Below are 23,213 nucleotides of genomic sequence, written 5' to 3'. Positions count from 1 at the left end.
CAGGGCACCTGAGTTCAGTAACCATCAGCTTCCAGGGCAAGTCTCCGCTCTTTCATGAAGATTATATTTAGAGCGCTACCTTCTCTCGATGCTGATAGCAGTATTGTACCTGTCAATTACCACCAGAGAGTTTAGTACTAGTTACTTATCGCCCTCGTGTCTCCGGAACTAATAGCCGAAAGCCCCCATTTCCCGCATGGATACCCAATGGATCCAGACCTTCACTCTGACCACGATCGCCTCCATTCCTTTCCCTTTCAGCTGCGTTTCATCTCTTGGCTTTGTCCCTGTGATCGGCAAACCGGCACGAGCGGTAAACCGGAACTGACGCTCAAAGCTCACTGGGCAAAAACTCCCCATCACAACGGGTGTTGTGGTGTTTGATACGTACAAACGACCTCCAATTGATGAGTCATTCTTCGGCTAACGTCCTGGTGGAGTCGACCTAACCTTGGCATATTCATCACTGATTGATTGACCCATTCATTCACTATCCACTGACTAGGGCTGTATGGACTCCTCCCCCATCTGGAGTACGGGGATATGGGGTAAATGAGCTTAAGCTGAGCGTTGAAGAACACCAACTAAAGGTCAGTGGGCCAGACAAGATATAGAACCTACAATTGACCGGAAACACTCATGATTATGTTGTTAACGGCGCTAAACTGCCATGCTCGGAATGACCTCGGAAACAAACCGCTCCTTGATGGGGCCCGGGATTCGTTCCACAACACATGATACAGCGTCAGCATGGGTTGCCAGCACCTACCAAGTTTTGAAGACGAAAGATGCATAGGTCTGCTTGGATAGGTCGATCTCTTGCGGTAAGAGATCGGTCGTTTCTCCGAAAGCCTATGTATAGGACATGTGGAGGCGATTGCTCGACCTCGGACTCTGGCCGGCAAGAGAATGAGATACCCGAGCAGACAACGTTAACATGATGGCGTATCTTCTTGGCGTCTGGGACTGTGAGTTCCTTATGTACGATACTCTTGGTATGTCGTACCACATTTAGCATAGATCACATTTCCCCGTGCCCTAAAGAAATGTATCAGCGCCTTATCTCCATATACTAAGTAAACTGCACTTGCCTCTAAGCCCCACATCTACCCAGATAATTATTAAGGGACAAAGGCGCTAATCGTTACAGTGGAAAATAAAGCTGCGAATCCTTCCCTGTCTAGACATTTTTGGTCCTATTTTCTTGAAAGTGTGTTGTGTTTTACTTCTATTACTTCGTTACAGGCTGTCCTAAAGATCGCCATTCAACCAGGTGAAACTATTTGCTCTACTAAAAATTCGCTACGAAGGACGGTCATAGCTCTCAGGCTTGTACAAAGGCCAAATTTTTTTTTTTTTTTATTTTTAATTTTCTTAATCTTTAATCCATGTTCTTGTCCATCTGTAAGAGTTTAATGTGCCTTATCGAGATCCCCGCCTGATACCCTGCGTCTCGATTTTTCCAGCGGAAAACCATATAGAACAGGAATCTGGCCTGTGTGAATCATTGGATAGGGCTCCAAAGATTTCAACTTTCTATCACGGACATTCTCAGGCAGGATGTCTTCCTCTCAGCATCACCCTGCCGAGAAATGGCCCCAACACAACCAGGAGGAGGCTTCGCCGGCAGATACTAATTCTCTTGCTGAGTCTACGTCGACAGAGGATACCGAAGAACTACAACAAATTGTCACACAAGCTTCGCGACAGTCGGGGTCTTTGGCCAGAAAGACCACCACAATCGGCACTAACGCAACGTCGGACCCGAGGTATGAAGTCGACTTTGAGGATGAACATGATCAGATGAACCCCAAGAACTGGTCACTCAGGTACAAAGGGATGGGAATTGCGTTTCTGTCCTGGAACACTCTGGTTGTGTAAGTCGTTCGGCCAATTTATGTTTCTGATCGTGAGAAGGAAACGTGCCTAACGGTAACCAGTGTCTTGTACTCCACCTCATATACCTCTGGCGTCGCAGACATCGCGGCCGAGTTTGGGACTTCAAGCACCATTGTTACCTTAGGCCTTACTCTATACCTCATCGGTCTTGCTGTTGGATCTATGTTTATGGCACCCTTGAGTGAAGTGTACGGTCGAAAGCCCGTATCTGTGGGTTGCTTGTTTGTTTTCATGGTCTTGATCATACCCTGTGCACGCGCGGAGTCCGTAGCTACTCTCATCGTTGTACGATTCATTGGGGCTTTCTTTGGTAGTGTCATGATTTCAACTGCGCCAGGAATGGTGTCAGATCTAGTCAATGATGAAGAGCGAGCTCTCGCCATGTCGATTTGGAGTATCGGCCCCGTAAACGGCCCAGGTGCGTATCTACATGCCATCCTATTCAATATGGCTCATAGCTAACCACCTCTCAGTCTTGGGTCCCATTATTGGAGGCTTTGTCACACAATATCTCGGCTGGCGTTGGATGGACTGGATCGCGCTGATGCTATCCGGCGTCGCTCTAGTATTTTCATTGATAATGAAAGAGACATACGGTCCCATGATACTCCAGAAGAAAGCTGCCCGCATGCGTAAAGAGACCGGTGACCCCTACTGGAGCCGATACGACCAAAAGGCTAGTCTAGGCGAGATCCTGAAAGTGAATCTGGGCCGGCCTTTCGTCATGGCTGTCACCGAGCCTATCTGGTAAGATTTCTCATATTCACATCACACCTCGCAGGCCCACAGAACTAACACCCCACACCAGCATATTCTGGAACATCTACATCGCCATCGTCTACGGCATCCTGTACCTCTGCTTCACCGCCTATCCCATCGTCTTCCGCGACATTCGCGGCTGGTCCCTCGGACTCTCAGGCCTCGCCTTCCTGGGCATCGGCATTGGCTGCCTCATAACCATCGCCTGCGAACCCCTAATCCGCCGCATGATCAACAACCACGCAATCGACCCCGAGACGGGGAAAGTTCCCCCAGAAGCCATGGTCTCGATCGTATGCATTTCCGCCATCTTAATCCCCGCCGGTGAACTCTGGTTCGCATGGACGTGCGCCCCGGCATCCATCCACTGGATCGTGCCCATCCTCGCCGGAGTTCCATTCGGTGCTGGGAACACGGGCGTGTTCATCTATGCGTCGAATTATCTGTCGTATAGTTATGGAGTGTACGCTGCATCCGCCATGGCGGGAAATTCTGTCATTCGTAGTATCCTGGGCGGTGTTTTGCCCTTGGTGGGTACGTATCTCTATGCTGGGATTGGGCCTAATTGGTCTGGGACGTTGCTTGGGCTGCTTGAGGTTGCTATTATTCCGATTCCGATTGTGTTCTACAAGTATGGATACAAGATCCGGAGGAAGAGTGCCTTGATTGTGCAGATGCAGGAGGATAAGAAGAGATTGGAGGGGAAGCGAATGCGTCTCCAACAACGACTAGAGGCGAAAGCGAACGCAGAGGCAACCGAGAAGGAGAAGGTGGAGGTTTAAACTGCATCAGCACCTGCGCACCGAGAAATCATGAAGAGAGCAACACAAAAAGAAAACAGCATATTCTGCATCGACAATAATTCCACCAAAAGTTCGAGTGATTCCCCCGTTTGGCGTTCGGTTTGATTTCAAAGCGCATATACAATCTCGCATGTACGGCAGCGAAAGCATGTGTTCAAGATAACCATAATGAATAGTGTGTTCAATTTAGATAAAAGTCAGCATCATCCTGCCTTGCATACTCCTGTCGATGGGAGGAAGATATCATCCAGGTCTCTGCACCCTTCGATCCACTTCCAGAGAATGATGCAGAATCCTCTCGTACTCTCCCACTGCAATTGCTCCGGCTCGGAAGACCATAACTGCCTCCACGTAGACTGAGGACTCTTCTCTTCTCACGTACCCGAGCACGTTCACCCACGCCCCAACCCGCAGCTCGTCCGCCGTCACCGTTTGCAGAACGGCATTGACATCGACGGGGATGCAGGGCGGTTCCTGGGCTGGTTTACAGCGGGGGTAATTATGTTCTAGTATTAGGTGGCCTGTAGCGACATTGTAAGTCTTTACGCTATCGTTAGCCGCGGGGTTAGCGTTTATATTATGCATGTACGATCTGGGATAGATATCCCCAGCATTGGCAATCTACGCACCAACCAAGAAACCGAACCTTCAAACCAAGAGGGAGAGAAGGAACACTAGAGAGAAAAGCTCTCGTGGAAGGAGGAGGGCCATTCATGCCTCAATTCATAGGAACGTAACGGACATAATCCCCGAATCAAACGCCGTCGCAACCTGGAGGAAAGTCCAGAGGATGTACTCCGTAGATGCCTCAGTCCCCAAAAGATAGACTAAACCCAAAACAGAATCCGGGAATCGAACTATCCCACGTGACCTACCATCTCCGATAGGCTTAGCGCGTATGTCATAGGGTCAACGGAGGGGGAAAACGGATCTCATCCGCCATCGTGAATTCCTAATCGTTCTCTAATATTGTTGCCTTGATTTGTTCCGCGCTGAGCAACAACCCCTCTAGACCTATTCGTTGTTTTGTTGGAGATCGATTGTCCCCGATATTGCATTTCGCGACAGCCTACGACACCACCCGGACTCGACCACCGCCGCCCCTCTCTCTCTCTGCCTATTATCTCCCCTGCCTGACTCCACCACTTTCTACCGATTTCTAATCCCGAGCGTCGAGGACCATACGGACTTGGATAGTGAATACCCTACCTATAAATATACATTTCAAGAATTGGAACTGGGAGAAGAAGCACAGCATACCCCCAAAAACCGCTTATCAAGATGTGGTCATGGTTTGGCGGCTCGGCAGCCCAGAAGCGGAAGGATGCGCCTAAGGATGCGATCCTCAAGCTCCGGGAGCAGCTTGATATGCTGCAGAAGCGCGAGAAGCATCTGGAGAACCTGATGGAGGAGCAGGATGCCGTGGCCAGGAAGAACGTGACGACAAATAAGAACGGTATGCGGATTCCTTTTTTCCTTATCGCTGCATTCTGTTCCCCGTTACCGGAGTGAACGAGACTGATATCGTCAAGCGGCCAAGTCTGCCCTGCGACGCAAGAAGGTGCACGAGAAGAACCTCGAACAGACGACGGCGCAGATCATCCAGCTAGAACAACAGATATATTCGATCGAGGCAGCGAATATCAACCAGGAGACTCTGAACGCGATGGAGCAGGCTGGCGCGGCAATGAAGCGGATTCACGGTAACTTGACTATTGATAAGGTTGATGAGACGATGTGCGTGTTTCACTATAGGATCTACCCTTCTCCTATGGCTCTTTGGGGGACCCACGCCGCTGACGGGGACACAGGGACCAACTCCGCGAGCAACACCAACTCAGCGAGGAAATCGCACAGGCTATCACAAACACCCAGATTGGCGAGCAGGCAGACGAGACCGAGCTGGAGGCCGAGCTCGAAGGTCTGGAACAGGAGGCGATGGACGAGCGGATGCTTCACACAGGGACAGTACCGGTTGCAGATCAACTCAATCGGTTACCAGCCGCAGCCAACGGCGAACGTAAGTCATATCGACCTGAAATGAATGTAACATGCAGAAAAGCGTCTAACCTGGTTTTGGATTACAGCCAAAGGCAAATCAAAGGTACAAGAGGAAGAAGACGAGGAGGCAGAACTGGAGAAGCTGCGCGCAGAGATGGCCATGGGATAAACCACGTCATTTATCTTGCTCTTTCTTTCCCAAGTTGTCTTCTTTTCCTACTTTGCTAGCCCATTCTATTCGATACAATCATTAAGCGTCGGTTAATTGAATTACGAAGTCCATCATGATTAATACTTGAAAGACCAAGATAGGTACATAGTTTTTGACCGAATAGCGTAGAGAACTCTAAAAAAAAAGAAAATAGATATAAATTTGCAATCCATCACAGACATGCACCGTGAGAATCACGAGTAAAGTACTCTCTTTTGTGAGAGATTAATCAGCAATGATAACACTCAACTTAGTGTCTATTCACTAGATACCTTCGTCTTTAGCCAACGATCAATAATCGACCACCAGTTTTCCAGAATGGGCTGCCTGTGCTAACCCAATATAATCCTTGGACTTTAGTCAATCTAGGTCAGAGATGTTTCTAGCCCCATAACAATGGATAGAGAAGACCATCCCGTGCCACTTAGAAATATCGATTGAATTGTCTAATCTGCCATCGACATGACATCCATATAAAGGCAAATCTGCCTGCCGCTGTCTCTAAGATATCGGTGAAGAGACATTAATTAAAGAAACATTGGAACATAATACACCGCCGAAGCAAACGCAGAAGAACTCCCATTTTCTCATGCCATCCATAAAAACCGGGCCCAAACCAAGCACAATGTGTCATACATAGAAAGAAATTAAACAGCAAGAACACGACCAGGTCAAGGAAACCAGGCATAGCTCTTGAGCGGAGTTGTGCGAGCACCGTCACCCACCTCACTGTGCCATTTGGACTTCCATTCCCACTCGCGCGCAGCGGCCTCGACAAGAGCCTCCTTGCAGTCTGCGGGTAGCTCTGCCAGGATTTCGGGACTCACAAATTCAGGATAGGATAGGTTGGCAGTGCTGATGATACCATTTGAGCCGAGGTCATGCACGTCACCATCAGGCCCAGGAATGCCCATATTGGAATATGGTGGAGTTTCGTAATGAACATCATGAATGGCGAAACGACGAGAAAAGGCATACGGAATCGTTGAGAATATAGACTCGTTGCTCGTTTCCTCGTTGGTCTTCTCCTCTTGCGCGTCACTTTCAGTAGTAGTAGTAGTAGTAGTAGTAGTCGGTTCCTCCTCTTCAACTCCGTTGGTGAGACTCAATGTCGACATCTCCTTAGTCAACTTAGTCGCTACTCGAGGATCCGGAGGCGGTAGACGCTCCCAACGAGCGTGTGAGGGCTGCATGATTTTGGGGTATTGCATAGCATTCGTATGAATATCGTATACACCACCGAGGTTTTCGCGACGTACGTTCGAAAGTAATGAATTGTAATGGCTATCGGATGATTAGCATACTGGTAGGTCAATAAAGCCTTGCCATTCTGAAGGCGTTACTTACCTAGCTTCTCGGGCATGTTCGAGCATCCAGTTATCACCAGTGACAGTCACTTTCCGCTTCTTAGAATCGACGGCCTTGCCAGTAGGCAGAGGAACCGATGGTGCCTGTGTGTGATAGACGCTACTAGCTCCGTGCCATGCTACGTACTGATTCTTGTTGTATGGCTCTCCCGGAGGGGGAAGTTTATCCTCTGGTACTGCGAGTTCACCTTCCACATCACCCCGCTCTCTGGCTGCCTTGATGTTGTAGTCATCAATGACCTTCCTGCCACCAACGATGATTTTGGCGCCAAATTCCCTAAACACGGACCGAGCGGTCACCACACCAATGGCCCGACCCTTATAGGAATGAGGGATGATCTCTCTTTCAATGAGATCACGCTTAGCGTCGTCATCAATGATAATCTTGTAAAGAAGCTTGTGTTTCTGAAAGAACAGGTAGGAGTCCCTGAACCCGATACATCGAGCTGGCTCTGTCGACAACATGTAATGCTTCTCGCCACGATTAAGGATCGTGAACGTACGAACTCGATACTCTCGGTCGCCCTTCAGAACGCCGTTCTTGTCGACTTTGGTCTCACCCTCAGGATCATCTGGCAGGGCCACTTCATCATCAATGACGTCCATCATATTCCCTTCCTTATCAATCGGCACCTGGGTCACATGCGACGGCCCCCGATTCCGAGCCCATCGTCCGCCACTAGCTGCAGGGCGACCGCGTCTCCTCTTCACCGGCGTGCTTACATGAATCGGCGGCGGCGCCGTACCATCGTCAGGCAGATCCCAGTCTGGGGGGCGGTTCTTCGGGGGACGGCCAATACGTCGTTTTCGTGGAATGGCGGACACACGGCCACGGGTCGGAGTGTCGCCGCGCGATGGAGGATTGGTGACGGCGGCAGGCTCGTCTTCCTGTGGCGGGTCGGGTTCGGGGACAACATCGGGATCCTTGTCGGACGCATCACCTGGGTCTTCTATGGCGGGTGAAGACCCGCGCGACGGAGGCGCTTCAGCCATTTCCTCATCGGAGGCATCGGGGAGCGGAGGAGGAGCATTCCCTGTGGAGCTGTTAGTGGACGCGCCTGTGAGTGCGATTTTTGTAGGATTGGGGCACGGGACAAAAAGACCAAGGGAAGTGAGATGAACATACTCAGCGACTGTTGTGCTGCCTGTGCAGCCGCTCTAAGCTTCCTCGCCATCGCAACAGCAGCTGTTCGGAGTGGGGAACGACAGCCAAAAACAGAATGTACGGGATGAAGGATGCCCTTGGGCGTGCCCTTCCGGGAGCGCGCCGGTGATGAGCGGAACCCCAGTTTCTCCGCACCCGGGTGAGTTAAGTCACGTGTGTCAATATCTGCCTGAGGCATGAATCAGACTACCGTCACGGCGCCACGTGGGGACGGCCAATTACTTCGACCACGGGAGCCCTAAACTGAGTGGTCTCTCTTGGCAACTATTAGAGATCGGAGGTGGGCTGTGGGCTTAGGTGCCTGCCGCATGATGTCATTGGATTTGTCCCTCCCTCCCTTTTGGGAAACGTCATCTTTTTTACTTGCAGCCATCCCCGATGGTAATATCCAGAATTGGTCCTGGTTGCCTACGTGCTGAAGGGAGAATTCGGTTCGGTCAGGTCATTTGCCCATGCAAACCAGGTCTATGTAGGGAGCAGTGCGCTTTGGTTGGGATCGGAACATTCTCATCAAGCCTCCAGGCAACATGCCGGATGATTCACCATCACGATAAGGCATGCACGGACATAGTCTCTGACGTACCGACCGTCGATGACCTGCTTTTATTCGCGATTCACATGTCAGGATTGACGGTCGAAAGGATATTCTCGAACCCCTCCTCACCATCGGTGTGCCCCGGATGGTAGGAGGGCTCCGCATTTTCTCATCAAATGCAACTCGATGGAGGGGGAAGCGCAATGGTAACCCGACCAAAGCTGCTGCTTTCCGAGTAGAGTTTCCACCCATCGTCAACCCTCCATTTCAAGAGGCTGGAGAACCTCAACGCGGTGGGCCTATGGAAGCCCTCGGCGCTCTTCTGGTGACAAAAGAATGCTGCATGCTGTAGATCGCTGACACCACGCTGCAGCTTGCAGGTGACCGGCCTACTGACTGCGTCCAAGTAGCCTCAGATGCACGATCCTCCCTTGGCCGACCGGGAAGATATGAGATTTGATTGACAGGTCATTACGGGTGAAGAAGGGAGAGCTGGTTCTTCTTGACCCAGGCACAATTCGTGGAGATCTTTTCCCAATAACTCCTGGTAGATAACCGTAACTCTAACGGTAAGGGAGAAGGGGAACAACATCGTTGCATTATCTTATTGATTATATTCGAGGAATTCGGCGCTTGGCATCAGAATATTCATTTGTCTCTTTTTTATTAGATCATCAATGCCCACTACGAAAATATCTCCGACAAGCTGAAGACAAGTTTTCGGAGGTGCGCCTGTTGCTTAAGCCACCCTGAATGCGGCAGGAGAATGGTGGCCGGCTGATCTTACCGTCTAACCGAAACTTCGACTCTCGCGCTTGAAGCGTACATCCGCAGTGACCTGGTGTAACTTTGAACAGTTTACGGCCATGCTGAGCAACAGCTATAACCAGATGGGGGAGCAACCAAGAAAAATAAGATAAATCAATAAATAGAATGGCGTTTCGGCCAGTCCGTTTGGGCTTTCAGGGATTACTATAATACGAAGGGCGGTGTATGCCCTATGGCTGTTAGGGCTAAGCTTACCCAACTACATTACTCCAGCCATACCTCCTGACAGAAAGACAACAAGGAGCTGGTGAATCGTTTAAGTAACAATATGTTTGTTTCCTTCTCGTGCAACATGGAGATGCGGCTGTATGCGTCAGCGATTCGCTGTAAAGCAGCACTGCCGCCAACGAGGCCGCACATTGTTTCAGCCTATGCCACCCAGTTGCCGGGCCCTTCTAGAATGCAAGTCGAGAGGTGAGTCAAGCAAGTTAGCATCTGGAAAATAAGCAGTAAGGGGGAAACTCAAGGCGAGCTGCACAGTAACTGCATCGTACGGAATACTGTGGTAAGGCAGGCAATGAGGGAAGTTCGGTACGGTGGACTCGGCGGCATCGTTGACCCAAAAGATGCATTGACATTTGAAACAAGAGATCGTTTGCCACTCGGGATGGCTGGTTATTCCTAAACACCGAGTCAGTTTAAGTGATCGATAGTCAACTCATTAACCGCGATAAACCATCAATGATCGACCCTCGAGATGGCGACAAGTGACATTTCCGGTTGGAGGGCCGGAGTATAACCCCACCTTTTCCACCGGGTAGACCGACAGTTAGGAATGGGGGAAAAAGAGGAGGTGGCGGAGATCGAGTTCACATCTTTGGGAACGATTCATGCATCCATGAGGGATATTGAGGATTAGCGTGAGGAGGAGCAGAGTACTCCGTCTTGGAGATAAGACGTAAACATCTGAAACTATTAGCTTATCTCTGGTATTCGTCCATTGACCCCTATCGGACATGTACTACTACTACGGAGCATAGAGAAGCAATCCATACTACAAAAGGAGCTAGAATGATGAAGCAAGGTTTTTCTTTTACTTTTTTCTAGAATATTGAAAAATTGGGCTGTACCTGTTGGTACAGCAGAAATTCTAATTTAATTTTTAAAGATAATATGTAAATAACAAAAAAAATCAAGAGAGAAAAGGGAAATGAAGAATGGGATGGGGTAAGAAAAGAAAAAGAAAAAGAAAAAGGGACACCTTCTAAGGGCATTAAAGTGCGAACCAGACATTCGAAATGTTGTCACCGACTGGTTAGCTGCCCCATTGGGTATAGCTCGCACAGTGCAGACTCTCAAAACCTCAGGCTGTCGAAGATTTTCCCGGTTTTGCCAAAGTGAACGGCGGATCACGAATCATGGTTGAAGAGGCAAAAGATGGCAGCACCCGACATGCGGTTGCTGCTGCCCCCCTAGTCTGCTCATCATCCGACCTTCTCTCGCTGTCATCATTCCTCCTTCAGCATCATACCTTAAACCCCTTTCGGTTTTTATATTCAGCGCCTTTCTTTGCGGATCAGATATGGAGTCGCAGTCATTTAAGAGTCATAGATTACCACCAGGTCTGAGGGCGTTACCATCTCTGTCCTCAAGAATTTGTCCTCAGAGAAATGTGGTTCCGAGATGACTTTAGCACACACCGTGGTTCCATAACATTCTTCTCTATTTGTCCAGTACCATCATTCATCTCCACTCGGTATATTCTGAGTAAGGCTTCTCTTTTTCCCTTTTCGCAATAATTTTTTTTTCTTTTCTTTTTGATTCGAAATTAGTATTTTACCTCCCATTTTGACCTTACCTAAGGCCCAAGGGACCAGACAGAGTATGTGGACATTCAACCAATAGTAAACCGAAGCGTTTCACGGTCACCATCCAGAATCAACGGTGAGCTTCACCTTTTTTTTTATTTTTATTTATTTTGTTTTAATTCAAAAAAAAAAAAAAAAAAAAAAGGAAAGAAAGAAAGAAAGAAAGAAAAAGAAAGAAAGGGTATTCAGTCTTACTCAAGAAATATCCAAGAAAAAAAAAGGAGAAGGTTTTATCTATTAATTTAGTGATCGGATTTTAATTTGATCTCCCTTATTCAATTCATTTCCATTATTTATACTATATCTGACTCCCCGTCAAATTCTCTTGTGGTTTCCCCTTCCCCTCACGACAAGATTCTGATTACTTCTTCTGATTAGTGAGGCCCGCGTTGGCTGCTTAGCAGGTACCTTAGTGCTGGTAGGCTGCCTGACCTAGTACTAAGTACCGCGCTCTTCACTGTCCGCCATCTACTCAGCGGCATCAGCGGCAGCTTATGCCTTGGATGCTCAGCTTTCGGCCCTAAAACGCCACCCTTGTGTTTTTGGATGTTTTTCTATGGGTACAAGTCAATAGGGCTGTCACCCATTCAGCGCTTCCCATTGTCATTGATTCGTTTTGTTTGATCTTTATTTTTATTTATTCTTCTTATTTGACGATTATTATTGTCACTTGCTCGGCCTCTTTCGTGCTGTTCTTTCTGGGGAAATCCCGCAGTCCGCCGCCGTTTGCCCAATTTAAATGGGCCCAGAGTTTGACACTAAACCCAAGGTTCGCTCGTCCACACATTGCAAGTGTGAGATCCCTCCGACCCATTTACCCTTAACCTAAAGGTACAGACACTGTATTGTCACTGCATTGGCTTTTTTTTTTTCTTCACCTTGCCCCGATCCTTGGTTTCTGAGTAATACTGCCACACATCGTTTCCGTTTTCTTCCTTTTGCCCCTGTGAATCACACTGCCTTGGCTGCTTTTTCTCTCTATCATTTTCTTCTCTATCCGCATGCACGCCTTCTCATGAACCGGCCAAATCTTTTCTAACCCACAACCATAGTCGACGGTCATCCCGCCTCAACCCCTCCATCCCTCCACCTGTGCTTGGTACGATCCGATCCCGGTCGGATCCATCTATCCGCAAACTTCCTTAGCTCGAGATTTGTCCGCCGGTGTGAACAAGTTTCTTTCTTCTCATTTTTTTTAACTCTTCTTTTCTCAACTCCCGCACTTTGACCGGTCACCCGCACCAGCCGCTTCGTGCAGTCTCGACGTGACCTATCGCGCTATCTTTTTATCAACGTGTGCAAAGCGGAGGATTTCTTGGGTGTCGAATGGAACATAAACCATGGCTACCACTCAAAACGGATCCGAGTTACGTGGAGATGCTGGCTTGCTAAAAACCCAGAAGTGAGTAATTTGAGTCTCGCACAATCCCAACGCTGGTCTAGAATATGTCTCTTTGCAAGATCGTTGAAATAAAGAAACTCGTGGTCTCTTTGTCTTGTTTGCCTTGCGGTCAAGTGGCAGAAGGAAAAAAAAAAAGCCTTGTCTACCTGAAGGCCCTCAGTCCTGGCACCATTGCATTGTGAGGCATTTACTTGTATGCTTTGCTGTTCATGGATTGTGTCGCGTTGGGTGGAGGACATCTGCGCATTTATGTCAGCCTTAGCGTTGCCTTCTGGAAGAGACCTGCAGCTTGATGCAGCTTTAGCTTTCTTTCGCATCTGGCCCGGTGCTGTGACTCAACTCCATGTTGGATTACGACCATGTTACCTCTCCTTGATTGAACCTCCCATGGCATACCATCACCACCATGTCATTATTTCTGTGTTTTCTCAAGCGATTCAATTCACACTTGCGGCTCTCATCCATGGCTAACCGCTCCGTCAGCAATGGTCTACAGGACGACGATAACCAAGATCAGATCGGTTCTAACAGTCCGAGTCCGTCTGGGATGGCGACTCCACAGCCCGAGTTCTCGGATAAGCGCCAGCCTTCCATAATGCACAATTTCTTCCAGGTTGGTGCTTCCCATGGTCCGCTTTACCCTCCCAAATCACAGTTCTTTCCTTCTGAGACTGCTGCCTCCGCGCACCTGGTTCAGTCGAGCGCGTACGTCACAGGGACACGGGATGACCAAGGCACTGGTCACTATTCCTCGTCTTCAGGGTCTTTTGTCATGATGGAGCGTGACGAGGCATCGGGGATGAAGTCTTCCGAAGTCGAAGCAAAGGAAATTACACCAGAGTCTTTACCTCCCACAAATTTACCTACTCCCCCTTACTGCTCTGCGTCTTCCCTGCTTCAGAAAGAGTCGGAGACGGCTGAGCTAGGGTCGTCAGCCCCAGAGAAAGGGATGGGTTCTTTTTTTAGTGCATTGAAAAGCATTCTGTCTCCACCTGCAAGCGTTTCTCCTGAGCCTGCAGCTCGCCGTCATACCTCTCATCCAGTCTCCAGTATCTCTGACGACCCAGTCCTTGCCACCCACTTCTCAAATCCCTCTCTCCCTCATACCTCTGACTCGATGTGTTTATCGGAAGCCCCCCTCCTCGAGCATGAGAAGCCACACATTTCTTTGTCTTCTGAGAACCTTGCGAAGCTAACTGGGAATGTGTCTGATCTTGCGCGTTTAAAGAATACCCCACCGCTTACCCCACGTGCCATGTCCAACGAAGGGTCACAGACCGATAAGCTACCGGCTACATCTGCACCTGAATCGACAGAGCCAACACAGCAGGCCGATGAGATGGACAAATCCACTGATGAAATCGCCGGAAAACTTGAGGAAGCGTTTCCATCTCCAGCCGAAACCCCCCAACCGTCAGGCCCGCCGGTTGCACCGATCAAGGGTAACCTATATGTGAAAATTTCAGAAGGCCGCGGTCTTAAGCCAGGATTTGATCCTTATGTTGTTTCCGTGTTCGAATGGAATGAATGGATCTCCAAGAGCGCTCAAGACGAAGAAGAAGAGTCTATTGAGCGGCGCCAGAAGGAGCAGGAGCAGTCTGATCGCGAAGCTGGACGGCCGATGGCCATCCCGATGAAGAGCCGGCAAAGTAGCAACAATAGCTCCCTCGATGGTCCTGATCTTAGGGGAAGGGCACCCGTGACCGATCCCCATTGGAACCATGAAGCCACCTTGTAAGCTTTGACCATCCCACTCGGATTCCCCGTCATTTTCGAGCACCTCACTAATGATGTCTCTTCAGCGATGTCTTCGGCGATCAATCCGAGATTGATGTTTCAGTATATGACCGCAAAAACCAGGAGGCATTTCTAGGTCACGTGCGGCTGTGCGTTAACCTCAAGGAAGACAACAGTCGACTAGAAGGATGGTTCCCCTTGTCTGCTCGCGGCGCAGGTGACTCTGCAGTATCTGGCGAAATTTACATGGAAATGCGTTTCGAGCATACCGAGAAGAAACAGGTGGGGCCGGACGATTTCCAGGTTCTGAAGCTTATTGGTAAAGGCACATTCGGCCAGGTTTATCAGGTCAAGAAGAAAGACACACGCCGGATTTATGCCATGAAAGTTTTGTCGAAGAAGGTGATCATCCAGAAGAAGGAAGTTGCACATACTTTGGGAGAGCGGAATATTTTGGTTCGCACCGCTATGGCTGCCTCTCCATTCATTGTCGGCCTCAAGTTCTCTTTCCAAACCCCGACCGATCTCTACCTCGTTACGGACTACATGTCAGGTGGTGAACTTTTCTGGCACCTTCAAAAGGAAGGGCGGTTCCAGGAGGCCCGCGCCAAGTTCTACATTGCAGAGCTTATCTTGGCTCTTCAGCATCTCCACGAGCACGATATCGTTTACCGCGACCTGAAACCGGAGAACATCCTTCTCGACGCTAACGGTCACATCGCGCTCTGTGACTTTGGATTATCCAAAGCCAACCTCGCCCAGAATGACACCACAAATACATTCTGCGGCACAACCGAGTACCTAGCGCCGGAAGTTCTACTTGACGAGCAAGGGTACACAAAGATGGTTGACTTCTGGTCTCTGGGTGTGCTCGTCTTCGAGATGTGTTGCGGTTGGAGTCCTTTCTACGCCGAAGATACTCAGCAAATGTATAAAAATATCGCTTTTGGCAAAGTGAGATTCCCACGAGACGCGCTAAGCACCGAGGGAAGGAACTTTGTGAAAGGCTTGCTCAACCGGAATCCGAAGCACCGGCTGGGTGCCAAGGCAGATGCTAAGGAACTCAAGGAACACCCATTTTTCCATGACGTGGACTGGGAGGCTTTGTCCAAGAAACAGGTGATCCCGCCATTCAAACCGAAACTCAAATCTGATACGGATACTTCCAACTTCGATCCCGAGTTCACAAATGCCAACGCCACGTTGAACGACCGTGCGGCGGCAGTAGCGAATAGTTACATGCCAGCATCGACCCCGCTATCCCCGGGGTTGCAGGCTAACTTCAAAGGCTTCACCTTTGTTAACGAGAGCTCAATTGACCACCATCTGAAGCATGAGCCCACAGATCATATGGACGAGGACCCTGATACGTGGCAGCGACCTCACCGCCCCGGGGGCTTCGACGATCACCGTATGACTGGTGTTCACAAGACCCATGAAGGCGGAGAGCCTGGAATCTTCAATGTTGATGACAATTTTGATATGTGATTATTTTGCGATGCATGATGTTGGAGTTGTGAATTTTCTGCATATATCTATATGACATGTACATGGTTTTTTTTTTTTGGAACAGGCCAAAACTTGGTTTGCTATTTCCTGCTTGCTGCAAGTGATTCGCGACCTAGCTGTTGGTACTTTTATATTTGTGGATGTGACGAAAGAAGTTCTGGTCTTACTTCTGACTACCATTCCAGTCTGGTGTTTTCCCTTCTCCACCATCCGGGTAGATGGGACAGGATATTGCTCTTGCTTGAGATCTCGTAACCTCTTTTTGTTTTTCCTTTCTCCTTCGGGGTCTTTGGCTTATACCATCTGTTTCGTTGTCTTTCTTCACCCTGCGGATATCCGACAGTTATTGTTTTCTTTTCTATTGATGGCCGGCTTGGCGCCCTTTCGGTACGGTTCGCATGGCCTTACTAAACGCATCTTGATCCGGTCTATGGGGGATACATATCTGGTACTAGACGCCCAGGAGATATGTTCTTGGGGGGGTGGATGCAGCGGCGTTTCGCAGGCAGCATGGCGCAAGGAGGTACTTCGGTGGAGTTGTTGCATTGGGCGGAGATGCCTAGATCAATGAATTATGAAGTTTAATGCCTTGATCCGATCTAGTATACGCGCTCTGTGTTCTAGGAAATCGAGTAGGGTCTATGGAATGAACTGATTCTAGCGTACCGGGCTGTTTTAAGGACATGTCCATCTATCTATGATGTTCAGATAACCTTCTGGATACGACGTCGTATTATGAGATTCATCATTGTAGGTATACCTTGCAGTCTACTAGTATCAAAGTGACAGACAGATGAGATGCCCGCTGTCTATGTCCCGGGGGGCGCAATTAATACATGACGCCCTCACCATTGAATCTTCTTCGAGGGCGATTCTGGAGGGAGACTAGCCTCGGCGAATACCCACTATACTTTCTCGTGCGCATCTGGATAGTGATTTTACTCCATTGAACCATAATGGAAAGATAAAGAGATTGCCAAGGATAAGGCTGAGAGGCTATCCAGAGGCCATACCGCCAGAGATCGTCATTGTTCAATTCTACGCTATCACTTGCAGCTCTGGTACACCTTTACTAGTCAATGTGGATGTTACGAGGGGAAGCCCTGATTGGGTGATCTAAGGGACATCGTCGAACACTATTGCAATATTATCAGCGAGGATGAGGTCATAGTCGGGGTTTCACTTGTGGGTTTTTCGTTCTCCGCTAGTACTCCGTCCTGTGTACGGAGTAAGTTTTTCTTTTGTGGTGTTTGGGGCTATTCGTATCCTATTTTTGGGTGGCGGCGGAAGACTGCAGCCGTGTCACGAGTTCTATTCCAACCACCCCTGCATGGAAGTATCTCTCACTAGTCGGAGTTTTTCCCGGGCAGGTTTCATACATCAGGATCCATGTCGAAATCAGTTCGATTGAAGACTGATAAGAGTATGATTGATGGGAGGATCTACCGTCCACACTCTCCAGCAAAGAACTCAACTAGTGAACCGCACCGCGTTGTTTTACCTCGCACCTGCAGAAGTAGATCAGGGTTGGTCCAATGGTTGACTATGGATACACTGCAAATGATGTGCATGGTTTAATTCTACTTAATGAGAACTTGGAATTTGGAGAAGCGGTGTCGACGCGGAGATCCGGCGCAAAATGTGGTTGATATGATCATTGATGATGACCCTGCGTCGCCCCTAAACTGATAACGGGATAAAACACTACCTGCAGATTCGGTATCGTGCCTTTTCCTTTCTTTCTTTCTTTTTTCTTTTCTTTTTTTTTTTCCCTTGACCCACTCTGCCTGACTCAGGGATGGAATCCACTACGTATTGATTTTTTTTTCCCTTCTTTTCCTTCCTTTCTTTTTTCTTTTTCTCTCTTTTTTTGTAAAAAAAAAAGTGAAACGAGTGTTCACCTTGCGCTGTTTTCCGTGTGGGATTGTTATCAGAGAAACTGACTACACGAAGAAGACCGCTGCTGCAGCCCCGCTTGCTCTTGAGGCAGGCCGATCTAAATATCAGTATTACTGATTTCAGTAGGAGTACAATTCTTAGGGCAGTCGCTCAGAGGCTAGTATCGGGGTAGTCGGCGGTAGAGTAAGATGCGATGACGGTGGGTAGGCGTTAGTAAGGGATATTTGTGCCTCGTGGGGGTTCCGGATGAATCGTTTTATCCACACAACATGATATAATATTGTATCCGGAGTGGCCGTGGCCCATTCCGATTGCATCTCTATCTATGTATAACATGGGAGTTTCAGCATGATAGGTGGAAAGTGGGCACCACACTCCGTTCCGTGAAACAATTCCAGTCGATATTTATAGCGGTTTGAGATTGACATGTACGAGGGAAATTTATGGGCCATAACAGTAGACCTTGAGACCGTCAATGGAGACGACGGACCCGGAGTAATGTAGGATTAGCCAATCTCAGAGATTACTTAAACGGCGAACCGATGTTTGGTGATGGACCCATTCGGTAGATGCGTTGATGCCTACACAGTAGGGTCTGTCAGGGGGGGTGTAACGGTGGACGGAGGTAAAATGTTGCACATAATTTCAATTGACTTTTTATTTATTTATTTTTATTTATTTTTAGGGATGATGACGACCTTCTCCCCTCTATTCCTTGGGCCCCTGCAGTTATAATAATGACTTAAGTAAAAATGTAGGAAACGAGAAAGGGGGTTGGTTTGGTGTTGGCATGACTGATTGATTGATGAATTTTACTAAGGAACTGTCCTTACCCTGTATACACTAAACCTATTGTAAAACCGAGCGCGCTGCGAACCGCACCCAAAAAAGGCTTAGTGCCAACTGTTCCTGACACTAACCCTGGACCACTGCCGCACTATACCGGAAGCAGCCTAGGCGACGTGCCCCATTTCACGCATAACGGAAAGAATGAATGATGCATCTCCATCTCTCTCTTCCCTCCCCCTAAAGGGCGATCGGAACGTCGTCATCAATTGTCCGATAACCATGGATGCTCATGTCGGATCATAAGACTGCCTTCCATGGATTGAATCAATGCAAGTAAATTCATTCGAACTCTACGCGAACGGGCTAACCCATCAGAATGAGCAGCCCCCCCCAATATATGTTAACCCCCTAAACGAATGTGAAGGGAGTCTCATCATTACTCCTTTGGGTTTGACTTTGCCAATCCTCTTCGTTGAGAGAACTAAACTCTCCACCCCGAACAACTTAGCCCACGGCCCTCCTCCCCTTTTGGCCCTGTTGCAGTTTCCTTGGGGGGGCAATCCACGCCCTAGGATTCTTTTAGCCCGTTCGTCCCCCCCCTTGTCGTTGGTCCTAGGATGACACGAGTTTCTCCGCTTTCCTCCGCAGCCTCGCGGTCATTTCTTAGCACGAGTTACAGGCATCGCTAGTCGGGAACACACGATCCTCATTCCCCTTGTGGGGACGATCGGCCCCCGACTGCCGTGCCATGTTTTCCTAGTTCCTGCCACTCTAAACTAAAGGGAGAAGTGGCGTGTCCGTGGTATGTGCTCCAAAGGCTAAGTTTCCCATTGATGCGCCCCATCCTGAACGACTTTCCTGACGAATTGATTGGACTAGTCATTGATACGCTCTGTCCGTATTTCTTCAATCATATTGCGCGTTGCTCCCTCGTTTACAGCTTGTCTTCTTTCTGAAAATAGTGCTCTCTTTCTTTCTTTCTTTCTCTTCTTGTTCCATTATTCATTCGTTTGGGTGATTTCCCCTTCTATACCACGCATTGTTTCGCATCGTTCGCTACCAAAACGATCTGAACACTGGATCGATCTATATCGCCTCCATACATTCTAACGGACAACGTGCTTTCCGGTGGCCCATTCGTTCCCCACTCGACCGCTTCTTTGCCCCCTTTCCCTTTTCACACGGTCCTCTTGTCTCACGGGCTTTCTCTCATCGACTACTAGATTTTTGTTGACCTGGTATTGATACCTTTCTAATGCAACACACACGCTCATAATGAGTGTCGTCGCCAGTAGACCCGACAGCGCTGTTGCGCCCTATTCGCCCATTCCTCATCAAAGCCATGGTTACAAGGATCCTTATACTGTGACGGTGCAGCCGGTCTCATCTCGCACGTCATCAATTTCTTCCTTTAAATCCAACTATAGTGTGTCGACAACCCCAACGGTGTACTCTCCAATCTCGCCTAGCCCTTCATATCATCTGTGCGATTCTGCGGCATCTTTGGATAAGATCTTGGAATCAAAGTTTAAACGCTTGCCTCTGGACGTACTCGATAATGTCTTAAACCAACTAGAAACATTGCATACTAGTTCAAACCAACAAGGGTGCTTAACATGCTACCAGCGCGACTTGCACGCACTGTCTCTAACTTGTCGGACATGGGAAAAGGTGGTTAGACCAAAGCTGTGAGTGTGATATCTTTTCAGACTAGCGATGGTACTCAAGCTGGAGATAAGTGCTGACCAGGTGACACGGTCAATTAGTTACAATCGTATCCATATTATTGGCAACGATTCCCCAGCCCAACTAAAGAAATATCGGATGAAGCGAGGAAGCCGGCTAAAACTCCTTCGACGCACTCTCCGGGAAAGAAAATTGCTGGCCAACCTTGTCCTGGAACTTCGTGTCCCCCAGATGGATTTGTTATTTACACAAGGGAAACAGAGCACCCAATGGCAAGAGTACAGAGATTTGGTAGCGTCGGTCGTTATGGTCTGCCCCAACCTAGAACGGCTGTTGGGCTTGAGTATTCCGTATAACCACCAATTTGATCGGCTGACCCACGCATTATCTACACGACGAAAGCTGAAGGAACACACATGGCTTTTAGGCGAGGCAGTTGATGTTTTGGAAGGATCGCCTCGCAGCACCTCTTGCCCTGGAAGTCTAGGACCTTCGCAGATGTTTGAGTTTTTGGACTATCACGCCTCGTGGACAAACTTGGAAACCCTGATGCTGCACGGAATTAGCGAAAATAATGCTCTTGAACCGAGCATCTTTCTGCGCATGTTCAGCCTCTTACCGTCGCTACGAAACCTGTGCATTGCAAATTTCGACGCAGAAGCCTTCGCGGATAGCACTTTGCTGTGCTTGCCACCATTGGAGTCGTTACGCTTGGAGAACCTGCCCGGCGTTACTGATACAGGACTATCGCAATACACGTCACGCACAGAATCCCATTCGCTCAAGTCGTTGGCCCTCGTTGAACAAAATATTGGATCCTTACTCGTGATCTCGAAGATCTTGGCATCCTTGCCGCAATTAGAACGGTTCAAGATCGTTCAGAATGACAAATGCCCCACCCTAGATAGCGATGGAATTGTCTTCCAACCGTTGTTCGCTTCGTCTACTCTCAAATACCTTCACTGGGATGTTGCTTGTCCCAATCCCAACACTGCCCTAACCAGGCTTGATTATGCTCCATTTGTGAAGCCCCCGAAACATATCAACACACCCAATTCTCATCTCGCTCAAAGCATTCTTTCGGACGGGTTTCCTCAGCTCGACGCGCTCCGCGCACCATCTGATATAGAGCCACCTGGTGTCCTTCAGGCCGTTTGTCAGCCCATTCCGAAAGGCCAGGCTCTTCTTCAGCCCGATCGGTATAGTCTACCTCGCAGCTCACACGGCTCTGTTAGCACACGACCAATGGCCTTACCGGCGGGAAATAACCTCACATCGGCTCGGATACGAGCTCAGACGTTCATTGACATGGCTGCGAAGGACACGGAAACTGGAATGAGGGTACTCGTCACGGACCATTCCGACGGTTATGTGCCGGACAATGCCTTGGAAGACATGTCAGATGACGATTTAGAGATGGACATGGATGAGTCTGTGGAATGGGATTTACCAGAGCGTCCGAGACACGATAAGTTGTCTGAGAATCGCGAGGGGCCTGTTATCGTGTGCGACTTTAGGATGCCCGCTTACATGGGCCGAGTGGGCAGCAGAAGGAAGGGACGAGATGTGTCCATTCCACGGTTCATCCTGCGCCCTGATATACAGGGACAAGAAGCTGATGGTGGCCTGGTTGGCTGGAAGCACATACTGGCTTCGAATCAGTCCTTAACATACGCCGCAGGCGTCGGGGTACACTGCTTCGGAAATAAGGGCACCACCAGCCCCCTGCCGGAGGAGCCTCCATCTCCTGCATCCACGACCGTCAGCCGATTTGGTTTCGGAGGCATCACCAGGAGCTCGACATTTGGCTCGAGCCCCAACACTCCCATAACGCCCTCGACACCGATGAGCCTCTCGTCGCCGACTGCACTTCCGTGGGACAAGGACACCTGCACCGGTTCTTGGAACTATAGCCATAAAAGTGGCCGAGATTGGTGGTCCCACATGGAACGAGAACGCCCGGGGCATATCAAGCTCATCGACGTCAAACAGCTGTTTTAGCCGGTTAACGATTCGCGCTCCACTGAAGCGATTTCACGATCATACCACTAATCTTACGCCCCAGACATGTCTTTCGGTCGTTCTCTCTTTCACAAAAACAAGCATGCAAGGCCCATGCGATACAACCGCGCGCGGCAATGGCGTTATGGATGAACAACGGAGGAATTCTTTTTTCTATATCTCGAACATCTTGGAAAGGTCTCCCTTCTCTTCCCTCTTAAACTCGATTTCACTTGCGTTCACCAAGAGTGCAACGACTCCTTCTATCCTTATTATGAGCACATACACTCAGACGTGAGAATCACCTCCGTCATACTGCACATATTTTTTTGTTTATTCCCTTTCTTTTCATTTCTTTATCTCTTTGACATAAGGCGCACCTACCGGATAAGGACGGAAATAATCTGGGACACGGTTGTCTAATTGGGTGGTTCTGGGTTATTCTTTCTTTACTATACCTTGTATTCTTTCATTTCTTTTTCTTTGTCCTGATCTTGCTACTCGATGAGTTGTATATTGTCAGCTGTATGTATGTACATGGACCAGACCACTACTGTAGGTCTACTCTAATGCTTAGTGTTATTATGAGTAATATGTGACTAGTTGATCTTTTTTCATGAATCTCGACTATAAATACCCTTTTGCAAACAGTAATCTTTCTAGGATACGTCTTGTAGTCTAATACTCTTTTAGCTTGACAGTCTTGGATAAGCTGATGATGTTTAGTTATTGTTGTTGGTGTTATAATCCAGGATATATACAAGGCAGTTCTGGGAGATGGACTATACTACTTTGTCATGGAACGATGAGAATA

The 23,213-nt window shown here is 48.7% G+C and overlaps 5 protein-coding genes across 5 annotated transcripts; 4 read left to right on the top strand and 1 right to left on the bottom strand.

The window, feature by feature from the left end:
• Window positions 1–1,560: 1,560 nt before the first annotated feature.
• ABOM_007511 (MFS multidrug transporter) lies at window positions 1,561–3,440 on the top strand (the record flags this gene model as incomplete). Its single annotated transcript, XM_022534640.1, has 4 exons — window positions 1,561–1,877; window positions 1,941–2,317; window positions 2,373–2,646; window positions 2,708–3,440. 4 exons carry the CDS (start codon window positions 1,561–1,563, stop codon window positions 3,438–3,440), a joined length of 1,701 nt encoding a protein of 566 aa, XP_022386632.1.
• A 1,302-nt stretch (window positions 3,441–4,742) lies between these two features.
• Window positions 4,743–5,631, top strand: ABOM_007510 (ESCRT-III subunit protein SNF7; the record flags this gene model as incomplete). Its single annotated transcript, XM_022534639.1, has 4 exons — window positions 4,743–4,917; window positions 4,994–5,198; window positions 5,273–5,481; window positions 5,549–5,631. The coding sequence occupies 4 exons, from the start codon at window positions 4,743–4,745 to the stop codon at window positions 5,629–5,631; spliced, it is 672 nt and encodes a 223-aa protein (XP_022386631.1).
• A 713-nt stretch (window positions 5,632–6,344) lies between these two features.
• Window positions 6,345–8,215, bottom strand: ABOM_007509 (chromatin structure-remodeling complex subunit RSC7; the record flags this gene model as incomplete). The annotated part of the gene is made up of 3 exons (XM_022534638.1): window positions 6,345–6,957; window positions 7,021–8,074; window positions 8,167–8,215. 3 exons carry the CDS (start codon window positions 8,213–8,215, stop codon window positions 6,345–6,347), a joined length of 1,716 nt encoding a protein of 571 aa, XP_022386606.1.
• A 4,969-nt stretch (window positions 8,216–13,184) lies between these two features.
• Window positions 13,185–16,003, top strand: schA (serine/threonine protein kinase SCH9; the record flags this gene model as incomplete). Its single annotated transcript, XM_022534637.1, has 2 exons — window positions 13,185–14,512; window positions 14,581–16,003. The coding sequence occupies 2 exons, from the start codon at window positions 13,185–13,187 to the stop codon at window positions 16,001–16,003; spliced, it is 2,751 nt and encodes a 916-aa protein (XP_022386607.1).
• Window positions 16,004–20,428: 4,425 nt separating this feature from the next.
• On the top strand, window positions 20,429–22,399 carry ABOM_007507 (uncharacterized protein; the record flags this gene model as incomplete). Its single annotated transcript, XM_022534636.1, has 1 exon — window positions 20,429–22,399. The coding sequence occupies one exon, from the start codon at window positions 20,429–20,431 to the stop codon at window positions 22,397–22,399; it is 1,971 nt and encodes a 656-aa protein (XP_022386608.1).
• Window positions 22,400–23,213: the final 814 nt, after the last annotated feature.

This window comes from Aspergillus bombycis (assembly GCF_001792695.1).
Source record: "Aspergillus bombycis strain NRRL26010 chromosome Unknown contig00080, whole genome shotgun sequence".
NCBI classification, from domain to species: domain Eukaryota; kingdom Fungi; phylum Ascomycota; class Eurotiomycetes; order Eurotiales; family Aspergillaceae; genus Aspergillus; species Aspergillus bombycis.
The sequence above is the reverse complement of the archived record's forward strand: the minus strand, read 5'-3'. Positions and strand labels throughout refer to the sequence as shown.